The sequence below is a fragment of the Thunnus maccoyii genome, chromosome 20 (assembly GCF_910596095.1).
Source record: "Thunnus maccoyii chromosome 20, fThuMac1.1, whole genome shotgun sequence".
Classification (NCBI taxonomy): Eukaryota; Metazoa; Chordata; class Actinopteri; order Scombriformes; family Scombridae; genus Thunnus; species Thunnus maccoyii.
The window spans coordinates 7,934,777-7,956,579 of record NC_056552.1 but is presented as its reverse complement, the minus strand read 5'-3'; the positions used below and the strand labels follow the sequence as shown (position 1 = coordinate 7,956,579).

At 42.4% G+C, this 21,803-nt stretch overlaps 1 protein-coding gene across 1 annotated transcript; it reads right to left on the bottom strand.

Moving 5' to 3' along the window:
• Positions 1-1,274: 1,274 nt before the first annotated feature.
• hs3st3b1b (heparan sulfate (glucosamine) 3-O-sulfotransferase 3B1b) lies at positions 1,275-21,395 on the bottom strand. Its single transcript, XM_042398253.1, has 2 exons — positions 20,545-21,395; positions 1,275-4,481 (listed from the first exon to the last, which is right to left on the bottom strand). The coding sequence occupies exons 1-2, from the start codon at positions 21,123-21,125 to the stop codon at positions 3,863-3,865; spliced, it is 1,200 nt and encodes a 399-aa protein (XP_042254187.1). The 5' UTR covers positions 21,126-21,395; the 3' UTR covers positions 1,275-3,862.
• Positions 21,396-21,803: the final 408 nt, after the last annotated feature.

The following is a 21,803-nucleotide window of genomic DNA, read 5'->3' as shown; positions in this document are numbered from 1 at the left end:
CAAAAGGTCTGTTACATATCTGTTGTATTAGCAAGTTGTCTGTCTGAGGCCTCAATCTATTAAAGGATTAGTTCACCCAAATGACAAAAAAATATTATATTAGGCCTATATTATATTTAGGGGGGAAAAAAACAACAGCAGCACGGCCCTTTTCATTGGAAATGTTTTCTACCAAAGAAATAGTTCCCTAATTGGTCACTGTTTCTGGAAAGAGAAACTGCTGTTGATGTTTTTTAGGGCCTTGAAAACTTATTTTACCAATCAGCTTCTTTCTATGAGTAATGGAAACCTACATGAACACACAGTTTTCTGAACAGTTTCGGTTATTTCCCATCAGAGATATCTACGTGTCTTGTTTTTCTCTTTTGTTCTCTATGGTTTGAAGTGGGCGGGGACTCAACTGGGGAAAAAAAAGATGATGTCATGTTCTTCTGTTTACCAATCAAGATTTTATCAAAATCTGATGACAGCTGATGGGTTGTTTGGGCACTGTTACAGAAATATGATCACACCACACCTACACAGAAGCCTACCAATAAAGCAGATTAGCAGAGTGTTAAACTCCTAATAAATAATATCTAAAGGTGTTTTTTGTTTCACACTGACTGTTGGTTATTTAGACATAATATATAAAATATCCGAAATATTTAAAATCATGTTTTAATCAGAGGCCTTATGTTGTTAGCTGAGCACTACAAACTATATTCCATTTATCTCCTGATAAAAAGATCTCATATATACATACAGTACCAGTCAAAAGTCTGGACACACTTCTCCATTAAGGAGAACGGGCAGGACTTTTGACTGGTAAGAAAATAAATCCAAAACTATCTACATACCAGTAGAAGTGACAGTTTTGTTTTTCTGTTTTTGGGTGAATCAACCATTTAATGTTGAACATCCCAGAGTCTTCACATATTCCTCGTAAATGACATAATAACATGATGAAGTGAGAAAATGGACACATTGAACTGTAGATTTCAAGGACGTGATAGATGCATTTGTTGTATCTTAGAGCAGCTCATTGTTCCAAAAATTGAGACAGACTTCAAAATCTTTCTTCTAACCCAACAGAGACCGCCTGCTTCCACTACTACACTATCTGTCAAAGATTTTATGAGATAATTTTCTTTCATGAGATTTAACCTTTGTCATATCCTTTACAGATATTATTCATTTAAAAAAACAAACACTGTGTAATTTTCCGTTTAAATAATAAAAATCAAGCACACAAAAAAAGTCAGACACATGAGGTTTTGGTAAAATATATACTTATTTATTTATTTCTTCATACAAAGAAATATTATGAATGTTCAGTATTTAATCATCTAGAAACATCTGTTCCATTTTGCTCTTGCATTGTGTAAAATTAATTCCTTTGATGTACATACCACAAAATACTTGATTTACATGTCTTTTTCATTTTTGTACATACAGATCTGCTAGTCTAAATACATATTATATGTGGGTAAGACAAACATTTCTAACAATTTTAGATCTCAAAACAGGTTGAATAAAACTCAACCATAACCGATGCAGCAACATGGAGTACATCCATGAGTGCAAGTTTTTTTTTTTGTTTGTTTTTTTTGTTTGTTTTTTTGTTTTTTCAGATATTCCCTCAGTTACATGAACCTGACCAGAATTCAAATGCAGTACTCCATCAATTACAGGGAAAATGCCAGAAGATAAAGTTTCTTTCCAGAATGCGACAGCTTGGTAAGAGAGACCATCATAAATGCTTCTTTTTTTTTTGTAATAATCAAACATTGCACTAAGGAGAGAAGGGGCGATGAAGGCTTTCTCCGCATAAATTCTCACTAGGAGTATCATCGCTCAGGCAGATTGAAAGCAAAGGATAGCACAACAAAAAAAAAATACAGTGTAACAAGCCTCCATCTCCCTTTGCTACAAACCATTGGTTTGAGGCTAAACCAGGTAGCTGGCTTCAGCTGGAAAATAAGAGAAAAAAAACAGCTGACTTCGGGGTCATCATCTGTTTTAATGACAGGAGCAGGCTAACTGTGTTGGATTGGATAGTTAAAGAGGCACAACATTTTTTTTTAAAAGAAAAGACAATCAAATTGAACTTTCACTAAAACTGAGTGACAATCTGACACTTTAAAATGCATGATTCGAGGGACTCGTGTAAGGATAGGTTGTGTACATTCAGTCTTAAACACATAAAGCCCTCCTCTAGACACTAATATTCCCTTCCCTTTATCCCTGCATTTTCTTAATGGCCACCGCATTGAGCATGCATAGCATAGCACAGCATAACGTAGCATAGCATGGCAGCATCCCTGTGCCCTTATAATAGCGTGCCACTCGCTGCAAAGAGATAGGGCTGCACATCAAAGAATGATAACTGCGCATATTCTGCCTCTTGCATATCAAGAATTGAACTAGAAAGACAAAAACAAAGAAGCAATGCGGGGGGGGGAAATGCAGAGATAGTGACTTAAGCTGTGTGAAATATGATATCAACCCAAAGTTTTTTTTGGCAACAAGAAGAGAGTTGAAATCGGTCATGGAGAGATGAGATGTGTGAGGATGGCATGGGTGAATAAGGCATAAAGTATATAGGCCATGGACGATGGCACATGAGGTTTTTTTTGATGACACTAGAGAGGTTAGACACTGAAACCCTGCCTGAGGCAATTCTTGCTGTGCTGAGAGTGCTTCACAAAAACCTTTTCCTCTTCCTTTGATCTTTTTTTTGTCTGGGATTTAAGATGGGGCCTGGCGGACTTCTTTTTGAAGAAGCGCTATTTCATTGAGGCGAAGCCTAGTTGTTGTTTGTCTGTCATCTTTTCTATCTTCATGCTCCATTTCTAACAGATATGCCTCTGCTACCTCACGCAAAGATTTTCCATCTTACTGTAAAAACAAGGTATACACTCCACCTGACCCGCGGTGCACCGGCTCTGCTCTTCTCAACCAATCAAATGCCTCTCAAGGAAATTTGATTGAGACTTTGTGTGACCTTTGAACTGAACGAATAGGGCACGAGCCTGGCTCTGAGCCAACACTGCTCCTAATGGGGAGTTAGAGAGTGGAGGCTCCATCGATCTGCCAGTTACCTTTACCCGATTAGCATAATGTTAACATGGGCCCTTATGTGGTCCGGGATAGGATTTAACATTTGATGGATGGGTCATTCATTAGAGCAGGCAGCAGGAGCACCAAGAATGAAAGGGCAGCTGTATACTTTAAGCATGAGTGACACAATGAGGATCAATTAGGTCTATTGATCTACCTGTTATTGAGTGGAAAGGGACATGAGGTCTGCTGCTTAGGCCGATGCCAGTGTAGGAAAACTGCACTGTAAAAAAAACTTAACTGGAGGATCTGTATTTTAGTGAAACACCTTATAGAAGAATGACACTCAGAACGACAGGGTTTGAAAAAAAATGAAGTTATGATGCATAAATGAATGAGGATGCACATGGATAGACGTTCTCCACTTCTCCGTGAGCACTCTGTACCCGTAATATGGTGCTTTTCACTAGGATTTTCCACCCTAATTTCTTATTCAGTCATTGCTGATTACCTGCATTTTGAAGCACCGATACTATAAATCCACTGAGTTTACAGGACCACAAGGGAGGAGCGAGAGAATTCAAAATTAAAATGAGGAATGTTAAAAACAACACGTGGGCCAGATGTTATGTACAATTATGGTTAGGCAGCTTAGTGAATTAATTGCTTAGAAATAAAAATAAATTATTATAAAATAGATTTCTGTACATTTTACATATATATAGCAATATCTCCACATCTTGCCATTGAATTACAGAGAAAAAAAAAAAACTTTTCAACAAATGAAAAAAATAAAAAAATGTCCCCCATGATTTTCACATCAATCCCAACCAAAGTTATGTCCCGTCATCTGGTAGAACTTCATGTTGAAGGGCCTGTAGAAGTCCCGTAGCCTCTGCACCACCTCAGGGTTAATGTTTGGATGGGTCCGCCCTTTGGTTTTGCCCAGGCAGTGGGGCTTGCTGCTGCCCTCTGCCTTCTTGAGGCACGGGAAACCCTTGGTCTGGTTGAAGTAAAAGTGTTTGTCTGTGATGATCCTCTTGAGCCCCAGGAAGTCCTGCACGCGACCCAGCTCTCCGGCCGGGTCGCTGATCAGCCGCTCGCCGCTAACAAACAGGATCTGGCCCATGGGGAAGTACTGCAGCCAGTTGTCCAGGTGCTTGGCGTAGATGCCGATCTGGATGGCGCTCCACGAGGTGTCGATGAGCCCCGTAGTCCTGTTTTTGAAGGTGAGGCTCTCGAAAGAGGGAATGTCAGGCTTCTTAGACAGCGTCTGTGTGTAGTCCGAGATAGCCCTGGTGACGGGGTCCCTCACGACGACGATCAGCTTGGTGTCCCGGGACATGGCGGAGATCCGGGCTGGAGCCTCTCTGGTCACAAAGTAGCTGGGGGTTTTCTCCATGGTGATCTGGCCCTCTAGGGTTTTGGGCATTAGCTCCCTGAAAAAAAGATGAAAGCAGACACAAGGAGGTTAGGAGAAGGGTAAGGTGGAGCAAGATCTTGCGTAATGTAATCAAGTTGATGGAGTGTACTGTGCTCTGTAATCAATGACTCACTGAGCCTGCTTAGCCTCATTATAGGGCTCAAAAACCTATTAGTGCAGGCAGCTCTCCAACATCAACATGCTCACTCACTCATAAGATATCTCACCTCTGACAGAAAACAGAAAACCCTTATTTACTGCATAATCAAGAACAGGGAAGCATTTACAGGAATTTCTAAGCATGACCAACCCTGAACTTAACCATATTAGGGATAAGGAGCAGAGGTTTTCCCACCTCTTCTCAGACTCCTCAATCCTCCCCTTTCTAATTGCGGCTAACCTGCTCTGTTAATAATTTTCATAGTGAATAATTTGATCACCCTTACGATGCATTTTTAATAAATTATCTCACAGCGTGTGTGAATTCCATTAGCTGATGTGTTCTTCCCTGAGCTCGTCTTTCCCCATACCTCACAGCTGATCCAAAGTGGTCAAGTTTAATCAAAATCCACCCTCCCTCTTTATAATATCAGGGCAGAAAAAACAGCCTGCCCTGCTGACTCAGGCATAGCCGTGCCACGGTGCCCCACCCCCCTTCTGACCCCAAAAAATTTTTTTTAAAAATGCTACAGCGCTGAAAGATGATGAGGCTTGTTTCAGAGAGGGAATCTGGTTTTTTTGACGAGAGTGGGTTCGGTTTTGGGTGAGGGCTGGCTGGTGGGCTTTACACAGATATGTTACATGCAGACATATAATCAAGAGGTACTTGAGAACAACTGGTTTTGAAGGAAAAGTGAACGCGCTCCGCTCTCTCAGCATTAGGTTTCAGATTTGGTGGCCAACCGCAGAGTCTAGATTATGGTGGAGGCGATAAGAGCGGTTTGACTGACATTGGGATATGGATCACCTTTCTCTCTCTGGCCCCCGCACCAGGAAGAAAACTAGCGTCTGTGATATATACGTGGGATCAAATGTAGTTTCTGGTGCTGGCTGGATGGGAGGGGTTTGGATTATGGACTGGAAACTACAACAGCTAGAACGGTTCCTTCTGTTATGTTATAGTATCAGTCCACTCAAAAAGAAAAACACATACAGACACTCTAGCAGGAAAAAAAAAAACTCAAGGGAGACACCGACAACCAAAAACAGCAAATAAGCAGTTTAAAGCACTCAAAGGCGGAAGAAACAAAGGAAGGGGGAGATAACCGAGGGCATTGGTCTATCAGGGTGAACACACTCTCACAGATAAGACTCCAGTTAGCCTGTTGTTACTCTGAGCCTCGCCTTTGTTGTTAAGGCGAGGGCACTGATACACCATTGTGTAGACACTACTATTGTAGTGGATCCCATTCAAACACTGTGTAATCCTACACAAAGTATTTACACACTGAGAAAGGTAAAAGACGTCGAAACTACAACGTTGGACACATTTTCTGTACGCACAAAAGTCTGTAATGCTTTATTCCTCCCAAGAGCCTCAGCTATTCTTCAGAAATATACTCTAAAAGCTGGAATGTAGTTCATGTCCATCTAGCTCATGGCTAATTCATGTAACACCGGCTCTCCATTAATGCAAGAACCCCAGAAAAAGAGGGAATGGTGAGGGGAAAAGAGAAAATACCCAGGGTAACTTCAGGTAACCAATAAAATGCCTTATGGAAATGATGTTGGCAGATTTGTGTAATCCTAATGCAGTGCCAGTGATCTAATTATGATAATATCTGCTTGATTGCTGACACATCAGAGGGGTGAATGGTGTAGATGTGGGGGAAAGCAAGGCTGTTCCAAAAGCTCATTAATAGCCTATTGAAATCAAAACAGATACAGCATGTGGTTTTATGCAAGAGCATGACAGATCTTTCCGCCAGCAAACCATTTCTGGAGATATAAATGCAAACAACACTTCGCGAGCACACGCACATTCAAAATTCTCTGCTGCAACTGAAAACTGTTTATACAGCCCTCTTGAATGTCTTGAATGGAAAGTGGAGTATAAACCAAAACATGCTCGACTTAAACTGCACGCCATTCGTCATTCTTTCGATGCACAATGGTGATACTGCCTGCAAGCTTTTTTGTCATTCCTTGTGCTAATATACAAAAAGAGTCCAGAGCCAACACAGAAGAGGCAAATGGCTTCCCATCTAATCCGATTTCAACATGACAATGCGGGCATGGAGATAGGGAGGAGGCCTGAGTTACAATGTGCATAGTGATAGATTATGCTGATCCAAGCTCAGGGAATCCTTAAAAAAAAAAATCAAGTGTTGGGGGTTGCAGGAGCATAAAACAAGCGGATGGCTGGACAGCGAGGAAGAAAGGAAAGTGATGAGGAAACCCCTAAAAAAGCGCCAAATCCGCAAGAAGAGCCTCCCCCCCCCCCCCAATAAAAAATCTCCACCTCTGACTTTGCCCACTTTCTCTGCCAAAGAGGTAAAAAAAAAAAAAAAAGGGCAGGAAGAGAGAAAAGAGAAGAGAGGAGGGGAATTTTAGTGGGACAAGTAGCTCTTAGAGAAACAATGCCTATTATGCTCTTTTTTGATTTATGAGGTGCTGCTTTTAAAGATTCCGTCAGCAAACAGGCAATTCTGTGACACTGGGCTCTTCTTTTTTCTTGCTTTTCTTTGAAAGTGAGCCATTGTCCCTGAGCGGTGGGGTGAGCAGGGCAGTGGTCAGGGCAAAGGGGCGGGGATGGGGGCAGGGTTGGAGAGGGGGTGGCGGCCAGAGAAGGAGAGTGGCGGGTGCTTATCGAGGCTTTATAAAGGCTATATAAAGGATATATATTGAGTGGAGCACTTCTCCGGGCCTTCTCAGCCTCCAGTGAGAGAAGCCTTTTGGAGGGTGCTTGAGTGGAACGTGTGCCGAAATTGCCCTGCAAACATCACCCTGTCCCCCTTAGATACCGAGGACTCCAGAGACTTGCGCTCTCTAATGTGGGAAACAGGCCAGTAAAAACTGTAAATACCTAACTTGACCTCAACTACAATTCAAAACTACTTCCTTGCTTGCTTTGCCAGAATATTTATCTTTTTTTCTCTGTATTTGTCCCTGTACCTTTGTCCATTGAGAATACTTCCAAGTTGAAAGACATGCCAAAAACAGCGATAAGACACAAAGCAGAAGCCCTTGTCACATGACAGCATCAAACAGAGGCCGGCGGAGTGGCCCTTTGGCCTGTGTTTTAAAGAGCCCTCATCCCACCAGAGATAAACGGCAGGCAGGAAAAGGGTTATTTCTGTCTGATGCTTCTGCCTCCCTCCTGTCACATTTGATTTGATGATAACGGGCTGCCACTGAGCTGTCTGTGCCACAGCATCCCTGACAAAATGACTAGTTTGCTGGTAGACAAAAGGCAAAAGCTATTTGGCGTGTGTCTGTCGATTTTCTATTTGATACAAAGCGCTCTCAATTGTCTCACATGTCTCGATGTTGAAAGCATTTGAATCTCAAATTAGGGTTTGTTTATTTGAATACAGACAAATCAGAGGGCATTTTGTGTCAACCGGTGAAGGGAGGGTGTAACTTTACTCTTATGGGCATTTAAAGCTGAAGCTGTCTGGTTTCTATGGCTTGAAGACCCTGGAGCGAGTGTTATCTCCCCGTGGGAGGTAACACCACCCAAAACAACAGCATATACTGAACAGCGCTCTAAGTAGCTGTAAGGAGAGGCTGAATTAACCAGTCTGAATCAAGCAATAAGAGTACATCAAACAAATCAACCACTCCATATGCCGAACATGCTTGAGTTTCATTTAGATTACGGAACTTTTGACTCCACTTCAGTCTCCACTCTTCACCACATTCTCCTTTCCATTGATCCCCAAGGTTCCCTCGACCCCTGGCAATCAGGCCTTGAGGTCCGATAGCAAAGCGACACTTCACAAGTGGAAAGAAGGAGAGGGAGGAAGTGAGGGAAAGCATTGAAAGACTCCCTTTCTTCTCCAAGGGCCCTCTTACCCAAGCTCTTCACATGAACCAGTGTGTTGGATGTATAAGCATTTTCAGGAAACACAAAGAAACATCTTTATTCATTATTCGGATGATAAGGATCTTGAGCGCCACTTGTACGTTCACAGTCGAACGTGTTCTAAATTTGATCTTTTCAACCCAGGGAACACAAGCTAATTCAAACAAAATGCATCCATTTTAAATCTGATACTGTAAAGATCCCTTTCCTAGTGTCTTCAGAAACTCTGAGAAAAGGATGATAGATGCAGATATGTAAGCTTTATTGCATGAGTTCATCGGTATGGATGAGTCACTCGTAAATAAAAACAGCGTTCCCGTTTAAAGCTCTCAGCTCACAGTGGAGGAAACCTACATGCTATGAAATGGAACTGAAGAGAGCAACATATTTATGTAACACACACACATGCACACACGCACACACTATGGCTACTATTGGGGGAGGCAGGCTCACTGAATATTTTCAAAGTAGTATTTAAGAACATACAGAAGCCAGACGTTTTGAAATATACTCCACCGTGCCTGGAATCTGACATTATATTTAACCACAGAGCATGACTTTGGCTGTAAATTAAAAGAATAAAGAAGATGGTTTATGGTGCAGTCTGCCGGGCCACTCTGATGCAGAGAGGGAGAAGAGCTCTGGCTGCACTTACAGAAGCTTCATCTGGTCTCTCTTTCAAGCACTTGGAGTGGATTCCAGGTGTTAGTATGTGGCCACTTAGACCTTTTTGACAGTTCATTTCCTGGCTGAGAAGACCCAGAGATCCCTGCTTAAAACTGAGATCTTGCAGGAGTGTATGCAGAAGGGGGTCAGTGTATATCTGTGTGTTGTACGTCTCACAGGTTTTGTGCTTCGGTGTATGTATGCATACCTTTGAGCCTGCTGTTGTATCCGTATCTTTCACACCGGCTTGTAACTTAATACCCAATACTCAGGACATAATGAACCCTAAGTGATGCTTCACCTTCATCAAACTGATCGGAGTCAACTGTCAGTACTCCTCACAAGCCTGTGGTTTCAAATTAACAGGCTTCACTGAATAATGGTGTCACTGGAAACTCAGAAAGGTGGCTGAGTGGAAGCCCCTCCGAATCATCTGTCTGCTAAAAGGATTAATAATGCAGGCTAGCCTAGTATCACACACTCAGACCTGGATGGTGGGGCCCTGCATGGGATGGTGCACATCATGCGGCTAGAAGGAGGAGTGCTCTTTGAAAGCTCGATTCCTCCTCCAGATTACTGCGAAAGCTGCTGCCAAAGAGGCCTGTCAGGATGAATGGAACCACTACAGACTGTTCCCTATATATACTGTATCTCTGTTGCTTGACTAAAGAGAGAAATTGTTTAGAAAGTTATGCACTACAGATACTTACTGTATGTCTGTTGTCACGCCAACAATAGTAAACATGAGTCGTGATACACTGGTTAACTTTTGGCCAATCCCCAAGGACTGAGGATGAATTTTTTTGCTGAAATGCTGCAGACTGAGTATCGATTACCTCGGTTCCCAGTTTAGTTTCATCCATCTAAATTTATCATTTTAAACAATGCGATATGGGTGTGAATAAAACAGGTCAGGAGACAGGAGGAGTTTGGAGCCAGTGGAGTTTGAAAGTAGTGTTAGCTACTAATGCTAGTGTCGGTGGCTTAGACCAGTGGGTCCCAACAAAAGGGATCACAAGATAAATCTGAGGGCTCGGGAAGTGATTAGCAAGATAGAGGAGTTTTACCTCTTCTGGACTTTAAAAAACTATAAAAATGAAATACTGTGAGAAGGGAACATCACTCTTTGGGTGAACTGTTAACATCACATTGTTTGGCATTGTTAGCTATAAAAGGTCATTAAGCAAGAAACCATGGGGATTCATTGGCCTAGTCTTTCTCTCTGGGCTAGAGGATTCAAAGATCAGACTCTTTTGAAGTAAGTTTTGGATAAAAAAGTAGACTTCAAGCACAATCCGTAGATAGAAAAACACATAGAGGCTTTGGTTTCCACTAACAAGGTTTTCATCAACATGGAAGAAGGGAGTCTAAGGGAACTGACCAATGAGCTCACAACGGGGTCTTAGGTCAGAATATGATGAAGAGGCTACAAGTTTAAGCTTTTCCAGAGCAACATATACCGAGTGCAACGAACTGGTAGGAGCCCTTGTCTCATTTCTTGCTCAGTGACACTTTGACACCCAGACTCTTTACTGCAGTGCTGATCTGGTTGATAAATGCAGCTCCCAGATCCTTAACTTCATCAAGACGTCGCACTATGTCAGAGCAGCCTGGGAATCTACTGACCTTCCATGTAAACAAAACAGTTAACCCGACTGACGCAACCCGTCCATCCATCATTTTTCACTGGAATCAGGGAGTCATGCGCCGAAAGAGTGGAGCATTTTTTATAGTAGCGTCTCTTACAGCACAAGTGTGTGTGTGAGAGAGTGTGTAGGAGAGGGAGAGTGAATGACAGAGGGAGGAAGAGACAGAGAAGAAGGAGAGAAGGGGAGTAAGGCCTTGCGGTCACAGACCATCCAGACTGGTTTCGGGCTCATACCCAGCCTGGTTTTGGAGGCAACATCAGACACAAGTAAAGTAGAATAAATAAATAGAGAACTAACCACCACATATAATGCCATGGACTACATGTCAGACACCCCAATAGCATATTACCCCCAGCCACATCCTCAGATACCCCCCTCTGTTATGTCCTGAAAATACTTAAAGTGAGGTTAAAGCATTTTACTCTTAAACCATTGTGGTCGTCTTGTGATGGGCAGCATCGCACAGGCGTGACAAGCACAAATTATTCAATTCAATACGTAACTATCATTTTTCTTGCTCAGAAAATCTGTTTTAAGTATATTTGTTGCTATTTGGCACCTTTGAAAAACAACACAGGAATGTATGGAGCCATAAGGGTTTTCAGGCTCAGAACCATATCAGCCTGTGGCTATCGACGGCTGCCTGGAATTACTGAGTGTTAATAACTCTGCAGTGAAGCGAGGGAGCCCACCATGTGGTATAAATAAAACAGAGGGGTTGGTGAAAGGGAATGGCGGAGGGTAGAAAGAAGAAACACCTCCTCCCTTCCTCTCATGAATGTGCAACAGCATGCCTATAGAGGTGTCCTTTCTTTCTTCCAGCGTTCAAAGATGTTGCAGGAAAAAAAGCTTCATTTTACTGGCAAAGAAGAAAAGAGGCAAAAGGGATCCCATCCTTTTTGGTAACATCTCACCACTTTGTTTGACATGCCATACAAGATGAGTCACCTGACACTGCCGCAGCAATCAGGCTACTCATTGTGTGCGCCTTAACGCCACTCGCAAACATGCCAACGGACACAATCACTTCACTCTCTTTGAAATCGGCCCACTTGGCGATATTACCCAGAATTTGTTTAGCGTAAGTAATCCTTACTAATCAGTGTGTTTACTTTGGTGGTTTGCTGAAGGTGTTAGCCCAGAACTAGCCACACATTCCACCACTCCATCAACATCAGGGTGCGACTGGCTGACATCTTGAGTGAAATAAACCGATGAACCATGAAAGCATAAAAAAACAACACGGCAAACAATGAAGGGCTGCAGGTGAAGACTGTGTATAAAGTGTATGTGTGTGTGTGTGTGTGTGTATGTGTGTGTGTGTGAGCATTTCTGGGTGCTGTGTTGTGTTGGTGTGCAGGCAGAAATCAGCCATTCTGACTGATTTCCTGACACTTGACATGCACCAAGAGGCACATGACTCCTTGATCTAGCTACAGCAAAGATGAATAAAAGATGAAACAGACTCGAGAAGAACATACATGCCACCACCCCCACTCCCCAGACATACACACACACAGTCACACACACACACACACACAGAAAGACAGAGGGAGCGAGCGAGCTACTTTGCATCCTGTTTGAATTGGCTTTCATCCGTAACTGCCTGCGCACCTTTTTCGAAGACAGGTGAAGTACAAAGTACATGAGAAAGAGAGAGGGGATTTCCTTTCTACTGTATGTCACTCAATGAGCAGAAAACCATCTTCCTGTGTGTTTGGGTTGTTATTTAGCTTCCATTACTCACACTGCAGCTGTTCTGCAGGTTAATGGTTTACAAATTCCTGAAGACAGTCTGCCTCCCGAGCGAACGTATAATTAGCTAAATTGAGTAACGATAGCACCAGTCGTGACAATTAACCTGCTCCTTTCAGAGACGGAAAGAGTGGCAGCAGCAGTCCTGAGGCGATCCAACAGTTTTCTTTGGATTGGAGCCTAGATGTTGTCTCCTACAATATCTCCGAGCAGCCCGAAGACAAGATAATTATTGTTAAGAATAACAGGCACCGTGTTAACCATTTCTGCTTCGAACCACTGCCAAACACAGACAATGGAGCTCAAAGTTCAGTTTTTCAAGGTTTCATTATTTTATTCAGGGGGATGCTTAATAGCTGCTAGATAATAGTTTGATGACAAATGTTTTCACCCCTGCCCTGTATCTCTATCAGTAAGCCTCTTTATTCAAAGTGAAACTAGATCTGTTGTAGCTCCATGCCAGAAAACAAGCTATGTTGTGAAGGGAGAAAAAAACAAGCAAAAAAAATATATTTGAGAAATACCAGCAATGTCAACCCTTGGCCAGAACATTTTAGTAGTTGTTTGTTTTCATAAAACTTTACAGCAGCTAAATAGAGTTTTTTCCCCCCTTTTCACTAGATATCAACTTCTTTTTTTCTTTCTCAGTGCACATTCAGAACTAGAAAGCACTCCCCTACCAGTGTCATTAGGATATGTGTGAAATCCTGCAAAAAAAGAGACAATAATAATAAAATAATAATAACAATAAGCCTGTATTCACACCAAAAACTCACTTGTTCCTAAGTCCACAAATAAAGCCCAAAGTGTAGCAGTTTGTTGTAGTAGTTTTGCTGCATCCAAAGATACAGAGTGCAGTTTCTAGGACTGCCTGATGATTCCAATCAGTTTAAACAAGGGAGAGAAAAGACTACACATGGTGGAAAATAATTGGAATTGAGTCGAGTTTGGCCAGGTTGTCTTGGAGTTGAGCTGAAGTTCTTACAGCTCTTATGAGAGAGAGCCCAACAGCTCTGGGAGTTCATCTAAATGGAGAGAGTGACTAGTGCTGAGCAGCCTTGGTGCAGAGAGACAACTCAAGGCTTCTAATGAGCTCTGCTCTTTTACTGCCAAGCTAATGGAAACCTCAGGAGACCTCAGTCGCCCTCTCTCTCTCTCTGTCTGTGTATGTATGTGTGTGTGTGTATGTGTGTGTGTGTGTGTGCCCTCCTCTCTCCCAGAGGCAGTCACACTCTCCGGCACCCTAATGGCTACCTCTGGGACTTAATACCTGGGACAAGCGAAGCTTTACAGGTTTACTGTCATCACTTTCTCCTCTTCCTCCACCTTCTCTTCCACTACAGATTATTTTTTTCTTTTCTTTGGAAAACAGTAAGGAGTTCCCCGACTAACCTATCTTTAACAACGAGTAACAGCAGACAATTAATAAAGTTATATTAGAGTGTTTGTTTCCCTCAGCCTGCAGGGAAACCTTTTTTAATGTGCTAAAGAGTGTTTATTTAGCAGCAATGAATGACCATTAACTCTGGAGGGAGGATGTCTGGTTCTGTTCTGACATGTGTAACAACATCCAAATTATCACCTTGTTAAAAAGAGCCTAATTCACATGTAGCACAGAGGGAGGGTTTGTACACCGCTTACTCCATCATACGCTTCCTTTCTTTCCCCGAAATTACTTCATTAGACTTCTTTATAAGCGATTTTTATTGTTGTGTACCTTGAATTGCGTCGACTTCACCCGCAGTGGAGGAGACAGAGCAGCAGTTGCATGATTATTCTGCAGGAATGAATGAGCACAAACAATAGTCCACACTTTTTAAACTACATGTATTTGTGCGCGTGTGTGTGTGTGTGCGTGCGTCTGTGTTTTTCTGTTTGCAACGACCCAAGGAGAAGTGTGTGAATTCAGGAGTGTGTGAATGTTTGACAGTAAGTTCCTGTCAGGCTCCATAGCTTTTATTCTCAGCTCCAGCAGGAGGTTCCTGTCTGTGGCGGCCATATTGTCCTCATTGGTGTGGGTTGTGTTCATTGGAGGTGAAGAAGGGGGGTGGCAGGCCACCATAGTGCAGCGCTGCCACTCCCCTCTCCACAGGTCTCCCCTTTCACAATTAACCGGTCGTAATTTGGGGATGAAAGCCGCCTTTTCTCTGTTTCTCCACCCCCCAGTCACTCTCTCTTCTCAGTTGGCCCATGCCAGCTTAGGCAGCAGGGAGAGAGGGCCTCCATCCTTCCACGCTGACCAAAGGCTTCTCTGGGAGAGGGCCACTCGTGGTCAGCGAGGCCTGCAGTGAGCCCCGCCCAGGTTTGGACAAACCAAGCATGACATGTGACACTATTCTTACACACCAGCAGCGCAAGTGCACAGCTGGAGAATGGAGAAAGAGCGGTTCATTAGGGAGGGATTTGAGGATGATGTTTGGGGGAGGAACTGGGAGGTACTGAAGGAAAACTGGGTACCATTAACAAATAATCCATTCATTTGGGAACTCAAGGTGGAAGTTTAGCCAACACAGAGGCATGCTTTCAAACTGCTTGTTTTTATAGGCTATTGGCTGCTGCGGCTGAGGATTTGAACAGAGGATGAGAACCTGCTGTCAGCTGTACGGTTGGCTGGCCGGGTGCTTTGTCCCCGAGGAGCCGTGGAGTTCCAGGAATCAGGAAACAGTCGGAGCGCCAAAGTATCTAATCATCTGATTTTCAACAATGTCCTCTCTAGAACTGTTACAGCCGCTCAAAGATTCAGCGCTCTTTGATTGTGACAAATGCGGAGTTTTAAAACAAAACAACAAAAAAAAGATCATCCTCATTTAAATCACTCAGTAAAACTGCGCTGTCATACTATTGTTTTCTACCAGGAATGGCTATAAATTGCCCAGTGGGGCTTGTAGGTTCCAGCCGCTTTCTGTAACTCTGCAGATGGTCAACACACAGACCCTGTCAGCAAGCAGACGTGGGTCTGACCCCAGTCAAAGGCTCTTAACCCATCTCTCCACATTACTTCCAATCAGCCCTGACCGATCAATACCGGCTATCCCAGAGGAGCCGGACCATGGCGACATTTGTGTACGCCTGTCTGTGTGTCTCATTCTTTTGTGAACGGAGATGAAAATGATTTGTGGCTTCACAGCTGAGCCTGTCACAACCACGCAGCAGATACATCTCATGACTCCTAACACTTTTCTATACCTTTCTACATAACAGCCCGTGTTTTAGCAACAATGAGGAGTCTGATGTTTTTTGACTGGCCCCTCTTTAGAACCAGGTGGCCTCTTTTAGCTATTGAGAGGAAGGAAGGAGGGCGAGGTCAGTGGCAACAGAGAGTGGACGGGTCACCTACATGGAAATAGGAGCACCCCTGTGGCGAGCAGATAAAAGGACGTGCACCCAACCAGAACTGTCCCTGACATGGCCAGGGACAGCAGTCTGACTCCGGCTGAAGAACTACCAGTGGGGGTGGACTGGCTTTTAGATAACGGCTTTCAAACAGAGTAGACTTCCGCAGGCATCCCGAGTCTGATAGCGGAACCTGATTTTTTTTCTTTTCAACAATGCTCCACTTGTCTTTTTGTCGTGGGGTACTACGAGTAGCTTTTTACTGACGCTGCTTTGTACGTCTGTTTACCTCCACAGTGTTTAATCACAGACGAGATACAAAGGTTGACCGGAGAGACATCCTGCTCAGGGATGGTGCCGTCTCAGTCCCAGACTGGAGCCTAACCTTAGATCATAAACCACATCACACAAGGACTGAAGATTATATAGTTTAGTGTGCGGGCTCCAAGACGTATATTGCATTATTGGTACATGACGGTTAAATAAATCCACAACTAGAAGCAAACACTTAGGACGATTTCTAAAACATTCCAGAAACTGTAAAAATAATCTTCTTTCGACCACCGTAACATAACAGAATACTCAAACCACCCATATGGCCATAAGCTGTATGACTAGACTCTCTCCAACTCTCTTGTTTAATGCTAAAGCCACTCCAAGGGAGGAGCAACAGCGTCAACACTGCCGGGCCTTGACAGCGAGCTGAGTCCAGAGCCCGCGACACGACAGCAAAACCACAGTACAGTAATTATATATCAAAGCCCCTTCATAGCCAATAGGGTTAAATGGAATATGAAGAGAGCGACATGCACCGCAGACTGACAGGACGAGATGAGGGCTGCAGTCAACAAGAGTTAGGAGTAAATAAAATAATGTGCGTTTTAAGAAAAGTGGAGCAGTGTGGAGGAAATACAGTCGGTCATTTCGAGCTGTAAATAAATAACTCAATGTATAATAAGATTGACGATCTTGCGTGTTGAACTAAAGCTAAAGGTGACTGTGCTTTCGCTGTTGTTGTCTCTTGACTTTAGGACAAACTTACAAAGTTTAAAAGAAGAAAAAAACACCTTTTCATGGTTTTATAACTTTATATTTCTGTCTCTCTTTCTCCTGTAAATCACTTTGTAACTTCTGTTTTGAAAAGCGCAAAAAAAAAAAGTCTCAAATAACACAGCAGCAGATCAAAAAAATACACAACATGACTGAGGTTGTTGCTTCACAAAATGCTTCACACTGCTGACCCTGAGCTCTGTTACACACTCTGCATGGGTTGTTAGTCTTTGTTTAGGAAGTAACTCGTTGCGTTTGCTGTTAATGTATGTGTTGAAGATAAGTACAATTTTTTTGACTTATCGTTATCAGATAACGCTAGTGTCGCTCTCACTACGCCACCGAACAGGTGCAAATAGAGAATGAAAAAATAATGAGCCAATGTCCTTGTTCACATTCAGTCACACTGGCCTGTTGAGCGTTGACTCTCTCTTTTTATGTGTGTGTGTGTGTGTGTGTGTGTGTGTGTTTCTGTTCCTTGGGACCAGTTCATGCATGACCTCACTGTGAAAATGTGTACCTCCTGATACAAGGACCCCTCGGTCAAAAGCATGAATCATGTGTTTGTCTTTGGGCACAAATAAAAACTGTCAAAGTACATCAGAAATCCACAATAAGACTTGTTATCACCACTTCCATTCATTTTGAAACTTCTCTCTCTCTCTCTCTCCGCTGTCTCACCAAGTCTTTTCTGCTCTCTCTCTCTCTCTATGGCTGCATTTACTTGCTGGAATTCCAGCTCTAAATGTGCGCCCATTGGGAGAGGCAAAGATGGTGCAAGCTATAGTGGATGGCAGAGCGATTGTGCAAATGAACAAACAAGAAGAGGTGAGTTACACAACTTGCACGCACACACACACACACACACACACACACACACAGAACTGTCTATAACCGCCTCCATAAATGACCCTCACCGAAATCAGACCTTATTCCCACAGAATATATTTCACTGCCATGCAATTTCGCCTCTGTATGCAACATTCCAGTGTTTTCTCCAAAGTCATCTCCAGTATCTGCCCCTAATGGGACAGTTAGGAGGATCAGCAACGAATGAAGTATGATTTCCTTCCTCTGTCCATCCTCACTCGAGTAAAAGAAACCTACAAAACTTTTTTTTTTTTTTTTCTATACTACAGGGTATGCTTGCACCAGCTGTCTCATTGAAACCTACATTTTTTTCACTGCAGTTCTTCCACACAAAAGTATGTCCACAACTCAATGAGTGCACATAGTATATGCGTCATATAAGAGACAAGCAAATTAAAGGGTTGTTGCATAGCATAACCACCACTGTCGAGATACATGTTGCAGCATAAAATGCCTCATATCACAAAAAACAAAAAACAAAACAAGAAAAGAACATCTGGAATTGCACAATGCAAGTTTTTTGTTTGTTTTCAATGTGAAATGAAAAATAAAATAAAACTTGTGTGAAACTTTGTGAGACTGTGTATGTTAGATTATTTCTTGGAATGCACAGGAAATAAATAGATAAACTCATTCTATCTCTACCAACAGAAAAAAACCCAGAGTCATGACTTATTTACTGTACATGGCTTAAAAACTATTAGATTTCACGGTCTAAAAAGTAGCAGACAGTAGTTTTTTCCGCAATTCAAAACAATAGAAATAGGTGGAAGTCTGGTTAAATAAGAGCCAACTACAAACTCAAACCAAAAAGACCTGCGGTAAATGTGTGTTTCTATCAAAGCAAGCACATGAAAGTTTGTACAAATCAATGAACGGAGTCTTTATTTTGAATGCTGCCAACCCTCGGGTTCCCCATTCGTCTCCTTTTTTTTTTTTCATACATTGCTGGGGCCCCATTCAAGGGTCTTGCATATTTAACGTGTAGAATAAACGCTCGGAGCGAATCCGTTAAATCTAGAAGCTTTTTTTTTTTTTTTTTTTTTTTTTTTTAATCGATTTGTCAGATTAGCTTTTATATTTAAAAACAAATCATGACAGATAAAACTTTAACCACACTTAGTTGCAACATACGTGACATTTTAACACTTTTTCCAATATAAATGTTGACTAATGGCAGAAAATAATTAGCGAATTTTAAATGGAATTCCAATACTTAATCAATAAATTGATTCGGCCATCAGCAATTCAGTAGCCATAATGTAACACTGCTTATTAGTGGATAGAAATAAAGACCAGCTTTGATATAATTCAGATTAAATCGTCACTAAAAACATTTTTTTTTTTTTTTTTAAATAGTGTATGATTTGTAAAACTCATTTAATAACTGTGATGTTGAGAGTTGAACTCATTAGTCTCAACAATCCTTCAGCTCCTTATATTAAGACTTTGTGATGTAAATGAAGAGGATAATGTTAGTTTGTTTCCCTCTTAAGATGTTAAATGGTTTTGTTGCGAGTTTTGTTCTAATTAAGGACCCTCACTTTGTCTTGCAGATCCCCTTTTCTTGCAACGCAGCCTATTATTCCTGTGGAGGACATTGACATAAGAATGGTCAAAACCCTTTCACCTCTAGAAACACTATCAGGCTGAATATTCTACACCACAAAAGAGCTATCATTTTCTCTCTTTTTTTTCAATTCTCAAAATTGTTGGAACAAGTTAAATATAAACTTTTTGAATTTGATGTGAAATAAGTCAGATTTGTGCAATTGTGCCATTCATGTTAAGCCCTGAATCATAATGCAGTGTAGTAAAGTATAAAACATGTTTGTTCGGTTAGGTTCAGTCATAAAGGCGGTCACCCAAATATAACAGAAGGTTATTAAGAGCTGAAATCAACACAACTTGGCCCCGATGCAAACCCCCCTAATCCACATAAATCAGATTTAATTTGATATTGTATTTATACAGAACTGTTCATAGTCCTAATAAAAGATTAAAACCGACAACATTCACATTTTCATTTGGCGAACAAGCCCTGAGGACACATCATCGCCAGGCTGCAATGTTGCGCTGTGTCCAATAGAGATCACTGCACATCGCAGAAACAGGCCAGACTGACTGTAACGTCCAACCATACAGCTACAAAATGTGACACAAGTCGGTACTTTTTAAAAAAATATATATAACATGTACGAAAAAAACAAGTCTGCTATCAGCCCTCAAAATTATCAAAATACATTAACAGGGCACATTATGTTAGAGCGCGTCATTTAATGCGCAAATGGGCCAGAACGACACAACCACAGTGTTGCCTCTGTTTTTATTTAGCTTTAAATGTTCGCACTTTGTAATAAACCTCCAAACTTGCTGAAAAAACAAACAGAAATCGTTGCACTACTTTTACGAGGTTCAATTTCTTGTTAAACCAATTAGGAGATAATTAATTAAAGCGCGTAACCGTGTTAACGTTGTTGAGGCGAATGAGTGACAAGACTTATAAAATGATCAAATACGACACACGAGTAAAATATTAAAACATATATTTTGACCTATAAGTTGGCTGTAGTAGTAATAATGGCGTGTGGATCAATAGCTTGCAGCACTGCAGTGCCAACTCCCTTATAAATGTGTCTTATAGGGAACTAAAATTATCTTAAAATGTTTTAAGTAGTTCTATTTTGTTTTCTGATCATCCAAACAAGCGTTTAATGAACAAGTTTTACCTGTACCACTCCAGTCCGTTCTCGTAGTTGCGGTCGAAGAAGTGTGGCTCCGCTCCCACGGCTCTGATGTCCGGATGAACCCGGAGAAACTCCAGCAGAGCCCGGGTCCCTCCTTTCTTCACCCCGATGATGATCGCCTGCGGCAGTTTTTTGCTCCCGGAGCCGTTGGAGAAGCTGGACATGGCGCTGGGCTCCGGGACTCTCTTCTGCTCGCCCCTCATCTCGTCCCAGTCGTCGGCTCTGTCTGTCTCCAGCTCGTTATTGAGCAGGTCTCTGGACGCGGCGGTCCTGATGGACGGCTCCTCATAGTCGGTCTCTATATCCTCCCACGGCTGCGGTTTGGCCAGCAGTCTGGACACCAGGTCCGTCCTGCTGCTCTCTGTCCTCTTGCCTACCGCCGAACCAGTCTCCTTGCCCCGGTAACTGTCCACCACCACACTTGGCATAGTGGAGCAGTAGCCCACGCAGGAGTACAGCATGTATACCCAAATTAAAAACATGATGCTGAGCAGTATTAGTTTCTTCTTCACGGGGCTAGACCAGAAGGCATACAAGCTCTGACAAACCAGGCTATATTCCATAAGCCTCTCGATTGAAAATCATATCCCAGCGGCGCATATTGCCTAACTCACTCCCGGTGGCACCTCTGCAATCCTCGCAAAATTACGCACATGCTCACCTAAAAACTACAAATAAATAAAACTTAGAAATAAAAACAAAAAGACTAATCTAAATCTAATCGAAGAGGATTATATATCCAGGAATGAAAAGGCATTGAGGACTTGTTAATCATAGTTATGGCTGAAATGTGGGGAATTGTTGAGCTGCGACAGACGCACCGCTGCGCAGCTCCGGGCTCATCTCAGGTTTGTTAAGGCTGCCGGTTGAGCACCAGACCTTATAGAGAGACAGGCGGAAGAGTGACAGCAGCAGCAGCCAATAGCTATGCGGAAGTTAAATATGCAGCGGTTTGTTGATACAAGCGGACCAATCAGAGGAAGGCGTGGGAGGTCCAGGCCGTGGGATCCTCGGTATGGAGATGAAGCATGTGTGCGGGACTTTGCTGAGAGTTTGGAAAAACTTTCGAAATGAGCACAGAGGCCAGTTAACTCTTGTTCCTCATGTTCCGGCACAGACATATTGTTCAAACGCTTTCAGACGGCTTTCACATGTTTCCTGTAGATTTATTCTGACACATTTCAGCGCACGTGTGCCAACTTTTTTTTTATTATTATTATTCAAAGAAACAAAATCAACTC

Coding starts and splice junctions, on each gene's coding strand:
- hs3st3b1b (XM_042398253.1), bottom strand. CDS start 21,125: ATGGAATATAGCCTGGTTTGTCAGAGCTTGTATGCCTTCTGGTCTAGC. Junction 4,482..20,544: donor AACGGACTGGAGTGGTACAG/GTAAAACTTGTT, acceptor TCTTTTTTTCAG/GGAGCTAATGCCCAAAACCC.